This window comes from Terrapene carolina, unplaced genomic scaffold, assembly GCF_002925995.2.
Source record: "Terrapene carolina triunguis isolate 2854851 unplaced genomic scaffold, T_m_triunguis-2.0 Scaffold110, whole genome shotgun sequence".
Lineage (NCBI taxonomy): Eukaryota > Metazoa > Chordata > Testudines > Emydidae > Terrapene > Terrapene triunguis.
In genome coordinates this window covers 5,017,759-5,033,101 of record NW_020664461.1, presented here as the reverse complement: position 1 = coordinate 5,033,101, position 15,343 = coordinate 5,017,759, and the positions used below count along the sequence as shown (strand labels likewise).

The 15,343-nt window shown below is 56.3% G+C and overlaps 1 protein-coding gene across 1 annotated transcript; it reads left to right on the top strand.

The window, feature by feature from the left end:
- The first annotated feature begins 334 nt into the window (after positions 1-334).
- On the top strand, positions 335-7,712 carry ATP6V0B (ATPase H+ transporting V0 subunit b). The gene is made up of 7 exons (XM_024199452.3): positions 335-2,648; positions 3,657-3,740; positions 4,255-4,332; positions 5,053-5,122; positions 6,094-6,145; positions 6,712-6,902; positions 7,381-7,712. Exons 2-7 carry the CDS (start codon positions 3,682-3,684, stop codon positions 7,405-7,407), a joined length of 477 nt encoding a protein of 158 aa, XP_024055220.1. The 5' UTR covers positions 335-2,648; positions 3,657-3,681; the 3' UTR covers positions 7,408-7,712.
- The last annotated feature ends 7,631 nt before the right edge of the window (positions 7,713-15,343 follow it).

The following is a 15,343-nucleotide window of genomic DNA, read 5'->3' as shown; positions in this document are numbered from 1 at the left end:
GATTGGCGTGGCACTGGGCAGTTCCCTGCTGCTACGGGGAGACCTGGGGGCAGTCAGGAAACTGACTCAAGGCTTGTTAATTTCTTGCTGCTATTGCTTGGGCAGGCTCTGAGCAGCAACTGGCCTTGAATCTGAGTGGTGGCTGGTCTCTCCCCTATCCCCTCTGGCTGGCTGGGGAGTGGGACGCTTTCAGGTCCTGGTTTGGGGGTCGGGGGAGTTAAGCTATTTATTTAGGAAGTTTTACGAGTCCCTGCCATGTAAACCTCAGAAACCAACCAATCATCCTCACAACAGTGTGAGTTTGTTTAAAGAGACCGTGTAAAGGATTTAGTCACCAGCTCTCGGTGGTGTCGCCATGTTGGTGAGTTTCGGTGCAATGCCTGCGCCACGTGGGTTCTGGTGATTGTATGACAGCTGATTGCAAGCGCTTAACAGGGGAGCAGGCCCCGCGCTGTGTGGTTTCCATGGGGAGGGGTTTCTAGGCCTAGTGTCTCTAGCAGGGCTTGTGCCTGGCAGCTGCTGTGAGTGCGAGGGAGCGCCGTAGTCTGGAAATCAGGAGATTAATTCTGGGGGGAAGAGGCCAAGTGCTGGGGCACCAGAAATACCTTTACAAGCAAGACTGTCCTGGGAAGGAGGGGGCTGAGTCCCCTCTGCCAGCCACTGAAATGGGAGAAATGGCCGCAGGCTAGCGGGGAGCCAGTTTCAGTTAGACCCCCCTTCCCCTTTACGCTGGGCACTGGGGCGCTGCTGGGGGTGCCCAGGGATGTGCTGAGCAGGGTGTGGGGGCCTTTCCTAGCCCGCCTGCCTAAGCTGGGCACCTTGCAGCTCTCGGCATCACCGTAATGGGCTGCTAGTGGGGGCGAGTCTCACGCCCACCAGAGTGTGGCCTGCTGCCCCAGCATGTCCCCTGCAGCTCCCTCCCCAGTCCCCACAGTGCTGGGCCCCCTGTGCTGTTGGAGCCAGGGAAGAGGTGTTTTTCAGGAGTCATGGAAGAGAACAAGCCATGGGTTGGAAGGTGAGGTGATGGGCAGCCTCCGCAGCTCCTGCAGGGCCCGGATCTCTGCCAGGGCGAGGGCCAATGTCCCAAGCTAACGGCCCAGGGAGCCCCGCAGGGTCGTACCCACCTGTGGACTGGAGGGGCAGGGGTGCAGCACACCTGTGTGCATGGCTGGGCGAAGTGACGCTGTGGCCAAGAGCACCAGAGACACTCTGCCCTTGGCGTCGGATCCCCCACCTGTTGGTGCCTCACCGCAGGGGACTGTAAGTCCACAGCCAGCTACACGTCCTCACGGGAACACAATCCTCCTAGAATCCACTCCTAGGCCAGCAGGGGCTCGGCCAACCCTGGGATCCTCCTCAGCAAAGGGGCCGGTGGGTGCGCTGGTGCTGGCACATGCTCCTCCATCCTGCTCAGGCTGCTCCGGCTCACTTCTGGGTTTGGGGGCAGTATGGCCTAGTGCAGTGATTGTCAACCCGCGGGCCACGTGCGGCCCAATCAGCTCTCAGCTGCGCCCATGTGACACCCTCAAGGCCATACAGGTAGTGTCTATATGGTGTGGATGGGGCCCACATAACACAGAGAGCTGCATATGCGGCCCACAGTGGTAACTAGGTTGGGCACAGTGGTCTAGTGGTTAGAGCACGGCTCTGGGCACCAGGAAGGGCAGAGTTCTAGTCCCGGTCGCTGCTCGGCCCCTGCTCCGTATCCTGCCAGCACCGCTGCTGTGGCAGCCTCAGCCAGCACCTGCCAGCGCTCCCAAGCCAGCAGCCGTTCCCCCGCAGGGCTCTCAGACCCAGTGCCCCAGGAGCGGGCAGCCCAGACCCATCCCGGATTGCTGTGCCCAGCCGGGTGCAGACTGTCCGCCCCGTGACTTGTGCTGGCGCTGACTCATGGGTGTGGTCGCAGGCTCAGGGTGACGGGGCAGCACGTGAGGATCAGTAAAGGAGCCCGGGCTCTGCACTGCGGAAGGAATGAGCCAGCCATGCCAAGTGCTCACGCGCACTCCCTGAGGGGCAGGGCGCTGGGGGAGCCGGGCAGACCCCACTGGGCCCCGAGGGCTGCCTTGCCCTGGCTGGCGAGCGACCTCATCTGTACCTTCAGGGCCAGATTGGCGCCCGCGGCCCAGCTGGAATGGGGTGGTTGTCTCTCACTGCTGACCCTGCTTTGTGGGTGGAGGAGGGGCCAGATACCACGGTGATGGGCGCAGTAGCAGCACGCGCAGGATCTGTCTCCAGTCAGCGTTGGTGCGACGCCCCTATGTGTGCGAATGAGGTGGTCGTCAGGCTGGACCGTGGCTGCGTTCAGCGTATCTGGCGGGAATCACCGGGACAGCTGCTGGCAGGCACCCTGGGTGTGGGGAAGCCACGGGGAATCCGTCCCACCCTCAGCTACCCAGAGCAGGGCTCCCCGTCTGTCTGGAGGGCCGTGCCCTAGAGTGCTGCCTGGCTCGGGGCTTCCTGGTGCCCTTCTGTCCACGGGCAGCCAGGCTGCTCGGTTGGTGTGGGTGGCTCACAGCAGCCGGGCTGGGCAGGGTGGGAGCAGCTAGGCCAGGCTGGGGCTCGGGCTGACTGAAGGTTTCCCTCTTGCTCTTCTTTTCAGGTATCTGCTACACGATATTTGACCTGGGCTTCCGTTTCGATGTGGCCTGGTAAGATGGCTCTCAAGTGCCGACCCTGCGGCTGGGCGCCCTGCCCGGGGCTAGGCGGGTGCTTAGACGGGCAGGTTCCAGCAAGCAGGGCTTCCCACTGAGGGCGATAGCTGGCAGAGGTGACCAGAAAGCAGCACCTGCTCTGTCACGTTGGCCAGCAGTCGTCCTCGGCCCGGGCAGTGTAAGGGCCAGGGGCGTGCAGGGAGAACGCGCGGCTGCGCGGAGAGACTGTACCTCCGACGACAGAGACCCAGAACCTTCGTCACTCCCCTGGCGTAAGAGCCGCTCCTCTCTGTCTCCCATGGCTCGGAGCCCGCTCGGTGCTGGCGTGGACTGAGGGCATGCTACACCCGGCTGGCCCAGCGCCCTGCTCACTCCCGCTGTGCACTGTCCCGTTCCACTGCTGGATCCTGCCACAGGGCGCCGGGCTGCAGCTCTGCTCCCCTCCCCATTGCAACCAGGAAAGCCTGCACCCTGCCCTCAGCGTCCAGTCGCGCTCTGCTGCCCCTGCCCTGCCCCTTCCTGTGCTCTCTGCCAGCTGCCTGTGGCGCTGATTGCCCTGGGCTGGGCTGGCTGATTCCCCCAGCAGCCGGCCCGACGCCTTCCTCCTCCAAGGGCAATGGGGACAGGGCTTTCAAGTGTTCTCCTGCCTGGCCTGGGCTGCACCGCAGGAGGAGTCTGCCCGGCCACGTCAGGGCTCTGGGGGGTGACGGCTGGGGACGAGGCGTGGCTGGGTCTGCTTGGGGGGCAGCGTCGGGCTGGTCTCTTACCGAGCTCATGGCTCTGCCACGTGCTGGGGAAGGACAGGTGGGCCCTGTGCTGGAGCCCCCAGGAGCTGTGTGCGCACGTGAGGGTGGCCATTGCACTGGGGGGGCCGCACAGCAGGCAGCCGTCTCGCCTGCTGCCCTCCTCCCGTGGAAGGGAGGCGCTGGCCGTCGGCCCCTGGAGTGCTGGGGCGGGCAGGGCCGGCCCTGACTCTGCACTAACGAGGTTCCCTTCTGCCTCTAGGTTCTTAACGGAAACCTCCCCCTTCATGTGGTCCAACCTGGGCATCGGCCTGGCCATCTCGCTGTCCGTGGTGGGCGCAGCCTGGTGAGTTGGGTCCCATTGTCCGGGACTGCTGGTCCCGTGGGGTTTGCTGAGGCTCCTGCTGGGGGGCCGAGGAGACGTGCCCCGGGGGGGGGGGGGGGTGCTGCCATGCCTGAGTCAGCCCCTCGGCTGCTGCCTGGCTCCGACATCTCAGCAGGGCACCTTGGGTCTGGGGCAGCTCCTGCTGGCGGCTCTGGAGAGCTGCCGGGGATGCTGGTGGCCTGGGAGATGCCAGGCTGGTCTCCGTGGGTTCTGTGCCAGCGAGTCCCGGTCGGGCTGGCAGCTGCCCTGTGTCCCTGGGTGCCGTTGGTTTTCCCAGCCCGTCTCACCGTGCACGCCTGGGGTGTGAGCGGGACGGGCTGGGCATTCAGCTCCCGCTGAGCTTGCTGCGAGCTCTCTCCGGTCGGCGCTCGGCTCTGCCCCAGGGAGGCACCATCTCCTCGTTGGCAGGCGCTAGCTCTCCGTCCAGGCAGGCGCCCGCCCAGGGCTCCCTCACTGACTGCCCTGTCTCTCGCAGGGGGATCTACATCACTGGCTCCAGCATCATCGGCGGGGGAGTGAAGGCCCCCAGGATTAAAACAAAGAACCTGGTCAGGTAAGGACAGCTGGTCCCCGGTGTGGTGCTCCGGGACAGAACCTGGCACCTGGGGGAACAGCGCCCCAGGGAGCTAGTCAGCAGTTCACCGGAGCTGCTCACGCTTCCCCAGCACTCTGGCCCCTCTGGGCTGTGCGGTACAGTGCTGAGCCCCTTGGTCTGGGGCTGGGATCCCAGCCCTGCTAGGGGTCAGGCCGGGTCACTGTGCAGTTTCTGGGTCCTGTCCCCACAGCCCGCCCCCTTCTCCGGCCCACGCGCTCCGGTGTGCGGGGGCACCAGCCAGTCCAGACCTGAAGGAAACAGCTTCTGCCTGGGCCTCTGGGCTCCTCGCCCTCAGACTGGAAATGTGAAACATCCTGAAGCACCAGTGCATGCTGGGAAAGGCAGTGCTTCCTGTCCCTGGCTGGCTGCAGGCCCCCATGGGCTATGGGGCAGTGCAGTGGCCTGCATGGGGGTGTGGGGGCTGAGTTAGCTGTGTGGGGTATGAGGCCTCCCACCCTTGTGTCTGCCTGTTGGATGCTTCCCATCTGTGCTGGGGTGGCGAAGGGCCAGCGCCGCCCCCCGCTGGAGTGTCTCCGCAGCGGGGCCGGGGGGCTTAGCAGGGGGAGATGCACTGGGTGGTGTCAGCATGGGGGCCCCGCAGGGAGACGCAGTTGGGGCGGGCAGAGGCTGGGCTGTGGGTCTCTGGCTCCAGTTGCTAACGCTGCCCCTCATCCACAGCATCATCTTCTGTGAGGCCGTGGCCATCTACGGGATCATCATGGCGATCGTGATCAGCAACATGGCTGAGGTGCCTGCTGCCGGGGAGGGAGGGGGCACCCCCCAGGCAGCCCCTGGAGCTCTGCACTGTCTCCCCTGACACGTCCGTACGGGGGAGAGGGACATAGCCAAGGCTCAGGGTCTCTTCACTGCTTCCCTCAAATATCGCTGGGCAGAGCAGCAAACCCAGCGCAGGCGCCTGGCGGGGGGATCCTCTTCCACATGGGGTGTCCCTGGCTCCCCTGGCCTGCGGTCCTGGCTCTAAGTGGCCTGTACCAGCTGAGGCAGTGCCAGGAGCCCAGGGAGCTGGTGGTAGTGGGCAGAGCCTGGCGCCCCACAGGGCTGGGTGCTGGGTGCGCACGGGGCGTTCCTTGGCTGGGATAACGGGTGCGTGGGTTCAGGCTCGGAAGCCACTGTGGCATGGAGGAGGGGAGATGGCAGGGCTCTGGTAAAACCCTGTTAGTCCAGCCTCACCCGGGCAAGGGGCGGCGCCTGAGCTCACAGCCGGAGCAGGCCTGGCCCTCTCGGGGAGGATTATGGCTCCATTGCCCAGAGCAGGGCAGGACTTGCCCCGGGTCCCACTGTGACTTGAATCAGATGTGGCTGAGTCCCAGCCCATCTCCGAGGCAGAGCCGTTTCTCCCTAGCCCGCCCGTCACGCTGGGGAGCCGGGTGCGTTTGTCCGATGCGCCCCAGGGGGTGCGGCTTGGGCAGGGCAGCGCGGCAGCAGGGTTCCAACCTGCGGGCGACACCTTAACGGGCGTGTCTTGCCGCCATATGCCCGCTCAGACAGACACAGATGCTGGTTCTGTGCGGGGCAATCTCCCTCTGTCCCGGTGTGGGGCGTGGAGGGGCCTATGGAGCAGGGAGCTAAGGCCCAGGACTGGGACTCTGGGGGTCTGGGTCCCAGCTCTGGGCAGCCTATGCCCGTCCCCATGGCAGGGAGCTCTGGCCAGGCTGCTGTACCCCTGACGCTAACCCTGTGCCATGTGTCGTCTTCCAGCCTTTCAGCGGCACCACCCCAGAGACCATCGGCGCCAAGAACTACCACGCAGGTAAGTGGCGCCCTGCCCCGTGTCGAGGGGCCTGTGGGGCCAGCGGGCTCTGCCCTGTGTGGAGGGAGGCTCCTGCACCCTGGCCCCATGCCAGTGCCTGTTCTCGGTGCACGCTCCGGCGTACTCTTCCCCTAAGGTGTGCACAGTGGTCCTTGTTTGCTCCCCCAGTCTCTGGGGGTATCTTCCTAGGTAGCTGGGGTCTGGGTTCACTACCTCTCCTTCCCTTGCCCCAAACGCACAGTGCCACCTGCTCTTGGTGCGCGGCGGCGATTTGAGCTCACCCTGGCACTGCAGGCGCAGATCTGTGGCCGGCTGAGCGCACAGGGCCCTGCCTGGCAAAGGCACTTCAGGGAAATGGCTGGAATTTGGCAGCCTTGGTTTGTCCTCTTCATATTCTGCTCTGTCCCCTTAACTCTGCCCCTGGCAGCTCCTAAGAGTTTCCCAGCCTGGGCCAGCGCCCGGAGTGCCCCAGCGGGCTCTCACAGGAGGAGGCCAAGCCCCTGTGCAAGCCAGGCCTTGGCCTGGGGCCTGCTGCATCTCACCACTCCCTGCCCCATCCCTTCCAGGTTTCTCCATGTTTGGGGCTGGTCTGACCGTGGGCCTCTCCAACCTGTTCTGCGGGGTGTGCGTGGGCATTGTGGGCAGCGGGGCTGCGCTGGCCGACGCCCAGAACGCCAGCCTCTTCGTCAAGATCCTGATCGTGGAGATCTTCGGCAGCGCCATCGGGCTCTTCGGGGTCATAGTCGCCATCCTGCAGGTACCGGCTCCTGCCCCGCTGGGCCCAGCGTGCTCCTGGGGCCCCCAGCCCCACATCAGCCCCAGGCGTGGGCTGCCCAGCTCATCAGACAGGCCTAGGTGTCTGCAGGGCCTCAGTGCCCCAAGGGGGGTGATGGGAGGGTGCAGCCACTGCTCTCTGGTGAACAGAGAAGCCCACCCAGGGGACACGGGCGGGGGAATGATGCAGCGGCTCCATGTGATGGCACCATCTGGCCTGGCTGCTGGAACCCATCTTGGCAGTGCCAGCCCCCCGCGCCCCCCAGCAACCACAGGGAATCGTTTGACTGGGCACTGGAATCGGAGCGGTTTGTGCCCAGGGCTGATCGGGGAGGAGCGGCCTGTGGGTCCTGCAGCTTCAGTCAGGCTGCCTGATCAGGGCAGTTGGGGGGGCACTTGGCAGGGTGTGCTCCTGGGAGGGGCTCGGGGCGTGCTCTGACCTGTCTCCTTTCTCTCTGCAGACATCTAAAGTAAAAATGGGGGACTGAGCCCCTGCCCGTTCCAGCCTGGCCCCCTGCGGGCGCGACTGTACATATTTATTTAATGTTTCTATTTCCTGATCGGGGGCGTCGCTTCGCCGCGTCAGGAGCGGGAGCCCAGGTGTATAGAACCGTCCCTGCTGATCCGCCGCCCGCTGGCCCCATGGAAGAAATAATTATCTGTGTGTGAATTCGGCTCCCTCCTGTCGGCCCAGCCAGCCGGGGGGGGGTTGCGGGGTTGCTGCCTGAGTGTTCCCGGTGTGTGTACAAATCAATTGACCAGTGTAAGTCAGTGTCACGTGAAATAAACATGGTTCCTGTCCCTGCCGGCTGCATTCTGTCTGTGCCATGCGCTCCCATGCTGTGCTCAGGGCATGCCGGGGCACTGCCTGGCCACGGGGACATGGCATTGAGCATGGCACTGGTGTTCCCAGTGCTCTCTTCCAGCAGTGGCCGGGCTAGCCCAGATCTAGCTCAGAACTGGCTGGATGCTGCTGCCAGCCATGGTGCTGCCCTCTGCTAATGCCAGGGGGAGACACAAGGAGAAAATTCTTAAGCTGCCATGGACCTGTGCCCAGTGTGCCAGTGGGTTAGTGGAAGGGGGGCCTGCCTCAGATCACTGCTGCAGCTGAGGGAGACCCTGAGGTCAGGCTGGCAGAGAGCTGAGGGTTGGGAGTGAGAGGCACAGTGGACATGGGGGAGGCGGGGAAGGAGGTAATGTCATCAGAACGGCCACACTGGGTCAGACCAATGGTCCATCTAGCCCAGAATCCTGTCTGCCGACAGTGGCCAATGCCAGGTGCTTAGAGTCCTGTCCATAGGCACGCCCCTGCATGCATTGCTGAGTCATAAGGTGTATCTGCCTTTTCTCAATGGGTCAGTTGTACAGCTGATGGTCCTTAATGGCCATCAAGCAGGCTAGGCAGAGCTGACACCAGCTTGTCTGGGGTGTCACCCAGAAGCCTAGCACAAGTTTTGAAATACAGGCCTGAAATAGGCAGCCACAAGTAAACCTAGACCAGCCCTGGCTGGGGTTTATCCAACCTGTTCTTAAACACCTCCAGTGATGGGGCTTCCGCACCTGCCCTTGGATGCCTGTCCCAGAGTGGAACTCCCCTGGGAGTTAGCCAGCTTGTTTCTAATAGCTAACCTCGAGCTCCCTGGCCGTAGATTAAACCCATCATGCTCCCAGCCTTGAATTCTTGTCTGGTTCCATCCCACTACCAGTCTTGCCCCAACTTTGTCTTGGACTGACAGGCTAACTGGGTTATAGCTTCCTGGGTCACCCCGTTCCCCCCTTTCAGTCGTGGTGCAATGTTAGCTTTTCCTCAATCTTCCGCTGGAGCATGTTCAAAATGACACAAGGGATTTAGAGAGCTCCTCGGCCAAGTCTTTTAACACGTTTGGGTGCAAGTTATCCAGGACTGCGGGTTCCAAAGGTTTCACTTTAATATTTGCTGTCTAGCATTCGCCCTAGTTCCTGAGGGACTAGAGAGTGTTTCATTATCACACTCAGATATGGACGTATCGTCCTGTCTCTTTCCAAATATAGAAGAGAAATATTTGTTGAGTACTTCTGTGATTGACAATTTTACTATTCTGCTCTAATACTGGCTGTGGCCCAGTGCTAGGATCTGGCTTGTTCCTCGCCTATTGAAAGGATTCCTGCTCGGTCCTTACCCCTCCAGGCCCTGTTCCTCGCTGATACCTTTAGCTTCCCGAACAACTGTCTGCATTTCCTAACTTCCAGTTTCTACTCATTGCTACCAACTTCTCATTTTTCCATTTTGGTTTGGGGGTGGGGAGGGGTGGAGAGCGGTTGGGTAGCAGCCGCCTTCACCTCCCCTCTTTTAACCCAAGAAGGCGCCTGTCATGATTGCAGAATTGGTTTCTGGGTGTTGAACGCTGCGTCCTTCAGCAGTTCCTCACCTTCACATGTTTTGTTGACATTTGTCCTCTCAGTCACCCACCATTGCTCACGATTGTTTTCAGCCTTGGGAAACTGGCCCTTTTAAAGCCCAAGTCTGGCTAGTACTAGTTGGGACACTCACATGCTCGCAAATGAGCTTAGTTCGTGGTCGCTAGCACCCAGGTGTGACGGGTTTGGTCACAGAGACCCCCTTGGGACTGTCACCTGATGTGCTGAAACTACCTCTGAGCCTGTTTTCCCTGCCAGCTTAGGACTCCAGAACCCTGCCTTGTTGAGCCAGACACGCAAGCCTGCTGCAACACAGACCCTGGGTCTGAACCACATCCCCCAAAGCTGCAGACTTTAACTGAAAACCACTCAGTAGGTTACCTATCTCCAGCACCCAGACACCCAGCTCCCAATGGGATCCAAACAAATCCGTTTTGCTCTGTATAAAGCTTATACAGGGTAAACTCATAAATTGTTTGCCCTCTATAACACTGATAGAGATATGCACAGCTGTTTGCTCCCCCAGGAATTAATTACTTGCTCTGGGTTAATAAGTAAAAAGTGATTTTATTAAGTATAAAAAGTAGGATTTAAGTGGTTTCAAGTAATAACAGACAGAACAAAGTAAGTCACCAAGCAAAATAAAACACGCAAGTCTAAGGCTAATATATTAAGAAACTGAATACAGGTAAATCTCACCCTCAGCGATGTTCCAATAAGCTGCTTTCACAGACTAGACTCCTTCCTAGTCTGGGCCCAATCCTTTCCCCTGGTACAGCCTTTGTTAGTTCCAGCTCTGGTGGTAACTAGGGGATTTCTCATGACTGGCAGCCCCCTTTGTTCTGTTCCATCCCCTTTCATGGCTTTGGCACAAGGCGGGAATCTTTTGTTTCTCTGGGTCCCCACCCCTCCTTCTACATGGAAAAGCACCAGGTTTAAGATGGATTCCAGTACCAGGTGACATGGTCACATGCCACTGTAACACCTCATTCTTCATTACTCACGGGTTGGCCCCCAGGTCCGCAAGAAGGCTTGCAGGTAAATAAACCATCTACAACCAATTGTCCTAGTCAATGGGAGCCATCAAGATTCTAAACCACAGTTAATGGCTCACACTTTGCATAATTACAATAGGACCCCAGACTTATAGTTCATATTCCTAGTTTCAGATACAAGAGTGATACATACATACAAATAGGATGAACACACTCAGTCAATTATAAGCTTTGTAATGATACCTTACAAGAGACCTTTTGCGCAAAGCATATTCCAGTTACATTATTTTCACACTCATAAGCATATTTCCATACACATATGGAGTGCAACATCACACCAGGCAACCATAATTTTTAGTGAGACAAGGTGGGTGTATTGGCCCAACCTCTGGGGGTGAGAGAGACTCCGTTGAGCTTACACAGACCTAGACAGCTTGGTCTAATGCCTGGGTCCCACCTGGCTATAGCAGCCCTGCATCCACCAGTTTTTAGGTCAGTGAAGAATTCAGCGTGATCAGAGTGTCCAATACAAACTTGGCTCTTGTTGGTTGCAATACTGTTTGTGTGGAAAGTTCTGTTTTAGACTGGCCCACTGAGCGCTGCAGCCTGTCCCACAACCTGAAATCCCCCCTGATCACACAGGTTTTCTTTCTACACATTGCGATGTTGGAGGAGCAGCTCCTCTTGTTCCCTGTCTGAGTGGGGGGCTCTAGCCAAGCCCTCCCGCGTTTTGGGATGTATGGGGACAGTGACCCAGGCATGCCCTGGATCCTGTCCTGCAGTAGCAGTAATGCCAGAGCAGGGGATGGTGTCTCCAAGGCTGAGGGCCACCCGCCTGGCCATGACACCCCCGGCCCCCATTCCTAAATGGGGCGGAGCCAGAGTTTAACATTGCAGCCGGGTGACTCCCCCCACCGGGGCTCAGGGAAACCTGCCCATGTGTAGCACATTGGGTGTCATACACCAGTGTTTCTAATTCCTCTTTCCTATTACCCAGGAGTCTGATGTTGGAGCCCAGGCCCCCACCCACCAGGGCACGGCCCTCTGCCCCACAGCCCACTTGCTGGTGCACAGGCCCCCACCCTGCCCCACTCCCACCACTGGTGCCATCCCACCTGCCCCCTGGGGCCTGCACCCACCCACTGGTGCCCCCTGCAAGAGCTTTGCGACCAGGGGCTGCTAACAGGCAGTTTCACAAGGGAGTTGGGAAGGGGAGTTGGGAAGGGGGCAGTGCCCCCTTGCTGTTCTTTAAAACCTGCAAACTAAACTACATTCAAAACTTCTTGATTTAAACAAAACCCCTCCATAACTTAGGTAGCTGTAGGAGAGACTGCAGGCAGAGCGTCCGAGTCTCAATGCGTGGATGAGAGGATGGTGTAGAGAGAAGGGGTTTAGGTTCATTAGGAAGTGGGGAAACTTTTGGGATGGGGGGAGCCTATACAGGAGAGATGGGCTCCACCTAAACCAAAGTGGAACCAGACTGCTGGCACTAAACGTTAAAAAGGTTGTAGAGCAGTTTTTAAACTAGGAGATGGGGGAAAGCCGACTGCTGCAGAGGAGCACGTGGATCGGACAGAGACTTCTCTTAGGGGAGAGTCTAATGATAGAGAATCTCCAGGTTATAGTCAGGAGCAGAGGATGGAGGAGGATAATGTAAGGGCCAGATCAGATGAGAAACATTCACATAAAAAAGAATCGGACACATCAGAAAAGGGCAGACAAATAAACAGTGACAAGTTTTTAAAGTGCTTGTACACAAATGCTAGAAGTCTAAATAATAAGATGGGTGAACTAGAGTGTCTCGTGATAAAGGAGGATATTGATATAATAGGCATCACAGAAACCTGGTGGACTGAGAGCAATCAATGGGACACAATCATTCCGGGGTACAAAATATATCGGAAGGACAGAACAGGTCACGCACGGGGGGGAGTGGCACTATATATGAAAGAAAATGTAGAATCAAATGAAATAAAAATCTTAAGTGAATCCACATATTCCATAGAATCTCTATGGATAGAAATTTTGTGCTCTAATAAGAATATAACATTAGGGATCTCTTATAGACCACCTGACCAGGACAGTGATAGTGATGATGAAATGCTAAGGGAAATTAGAGAGGCTATCAAAATTAAGAACTCAATAATAGTGGGGGATTTCAATTATCCCCATATTGACTGGGAACATGTCACCCCAGGACAAAATGCAGAGATGAAATTTCTCGATACTTTAAATGACTGCTTCATGGAGCAGCTGGGACGGGAACCCACAAGGGGAGAGGCAACTCTAGATTTAGTCCTGAGTGGAGCGCAGGAGCCGGTCCAAGAGGTAACCATAACAGGACCGCTTGGAAATAGTGACCATAATACAATAGCATTCAACATCCCTGTGGGGGGAAGAACATCTCAACAGCCCAACACTGTAGCATTTAATTTCAAAAGGGGGAACTATGCAAAAATGAGGGGATTAGTTAAACAGAAGTTAAAAAGTACAGTGACTAAAGTGAAATCCCTGCAAGCTGCGTGGGTGCTTTTTAAAGACACCATAATAGAGGCCCAACTTCAATGTATACCCCAAATTAAGAAACACAGTAAAAGAACTAAAAAAGAGCCACCGTGGCTTAACAACCATGTAAAAGAAGCAGTGAGAGATAAAAAGACTTCTTTTAAAAAGTTAAAGTCAAATCCTAGTGAGGTAAATAGAAAGGAGCATAAACACTGCCAAATTAAGTGCAAGAATGTAATAAGAAAAGCCAAAGAGGAGTTTGAAGAACGGCTAGCCAAAAACTCCAAAGGTAATAACAAAATGTTTTTTAAGTATATCAGAAGCAGGAAGCCTGCTAAACAACCAGTGGGGCCCCTTGATGATCGAGATACAAAAGGAGCGCTTAAAGACGATAAAGTCATTGCAGAGAAACTAAATGGATTCTTTGCTTCAGTCTTCACAGCTGAGGATGTTAGGGAGATTCCCAAACCTGAGCCGGCTTTTATAGGTGACAAATCTGAGGAACTGTCACGGATTGAAGTGTCACTAGAGTAGGTTTTGGAATTAATTGATAAACTTCACATTAACAAGTCACCGGGACCAGATGGCATTCACCCAAGAGTTCTGAAAGAACTCAAATGTGAAGTTGCTGAACTATTAACTAAGGTTTGTAACCTGTCCTTTAAATCGGCTTCTGTACCCAATGACTGGAAGTTAGCTAATGTAACACCAATATTTAAAAAGGGCTCTAGAGGTGATCCCAGCAATTACAGACCGGTAAGTCTAACGTCGGTACCGGGCAAATTAGTCGAAACAATAGTTAGGAATAAAATTGTCAGACACATAGAAAAACAAACTGTTGAGCAATAGTCAACATGGTTTCTGTAAAGGGAAATCGTGTCTTACTAATCTATTAGAGTTCTTTGAAGGGGTCAACAAACATGTGGACAAGGGGGATCCAGTGGACATAGTGTACTTAGATTTCCAGAAAGCCTTTGACAAGGTCCCTCACCAAAGGCTCTTACATAAATTAAGCTGTCATGGGATAAAAGGGAAGGTCCTTTCATGGATTGAGAACTGGTTAAAAGACAGGGAACAAAGGGTAGGAATTAATGGTAAATTCTCAGAATGGAGAGGGGTAACAAGTGGTGTTCCCCAAGGGTCAGTCCTCGGACCAATCCTATTCAACTTATTCATAAATGATCTGGAGAAAGGGGTAAACAGTGAGGTGGCAAAGTTTGCAGATGATACTAAACTGCTCAAGATAGTTAAGACCAAAGCAGACTGTGAAGAACTTCAAAAAGATCTCACAAAACTAAGTGACTGGGCACAAAATGGCAAATGAAATTTAATGTGGATAAATGTAAAGTAATGCACATTGGAAAAAATAACCCCAACTATACATACAATATGATGGGGGCTAATTTATCTACAACAAGTCAGGAAAAAGATCTTGGAGTCATCGTGGATAGTTCTCTGAAGATGTCCACGCAGCAGGGCCGGCTCCAGGCACCAGCCCACCAAGCTGGTGCTTGGGGCGGCACCTGGAGGGGGGCGGCGCGGCGCTCCGGCCCCCGGGGAGAGCGGGGCCACGGCCGGGCTCGCCGCCCTCCCCCCGGCCGCCGGGGGAGAGCGGAGCCCCCGCCGGGGCTCGCCGCCCCCCCCCGGGGCCCCGGCCCCCCCCCCCCCCCCACGGGGGGGGGGCGGCTGGAGGCTTTTTTGCCTGGGGCGGCAAAAAAGCCAGAGCCGGCCCTGCCACGCAGTGTGCAGAGGCAGCCAAAAAAGCAAACAGGATGTTAGGAATAATTAAAAATGGGATAGAGAATAAGACGGAGAATATATTATTGCCCTTATATAAATCCATGGTACGCCCACATCTCGAATACTGCGTACACATGTGGTTTCCTCATCTCAAAAAAGATATACTGGCACTAGAAAAGGTTCAGAAAAGGGCAACTAAAATGATTAGGGGTTTGGAACGGGTCCCATATGAGGAGAGATTGAAGAGGCTAGGACTTTTCAGCTTGGAAAAGAGGAGACTAAGGGGGGATATGATAGAGGTATATAAAATCATGAGTGATGTGGAGAAAGTAGATAAGGAAAAGTTATTTACTTGTTCCCATAATACAAGAACTAGGGGCCATCAAATGAAATTAATGGGCAGCAGGTTTAAAACAAATAAAAGGAAGTTCTTCTTCACGCAGCGCACAGTCAACCTGTGGAACTCCTTGCCAGAGGAAGTTGTGAAGGCGAGGACTATAACATGGTTTAAAAGAGAACTAGATAAATTCATGGAGGTTAAGTCCATTAATGGCTATTAACCAGGATGGTAAGGAATGGTGTCCCTAGCCTCTGTTTGTCAGAGGGTGGTGATGGACGGCAGGAGAGAGATCACTTGATCATTACCTGTTAGGTTCACTCCCTCTGGGGCACCTGGCACTGGCCACTGTCGATAGACAGGATACTGGGCTAAATGGACCTTTGGTCTGACCCAGTCTGGCCGTTCTTATGTTCTTATGTTCCTGGTGCCCCTTCCCTGCACCACCCA

What these genes read in the sequence shown, in the direction of transcription:
- ATP6V0B (XM_024199452.3), top strand. Translation starts at nt 3,682, where the DNA reads ATGTGGTCCAACCTGGGCATCGGCCTGGCCATCTCGCTGTCCGTGGTG. An exon ending in TGATCAGCAACATGGCTGAG is followed by an intron (nt 5,123 to 6,093) that starts GTGCCTGCTGCC and finishes GTCGTCTTCCAG; the next exon opens with CCTTTCAGCGGCACCACCCC. An exon ending in TCATAGTCGCCATCCTGCAG is followed by an intron (nt 6,903 to 7,380) that starts GTACCGGCTCCT and finishes TTCTCTCTGCAG; the next exon opens with ACATCTAAAGTAAAAATGGG.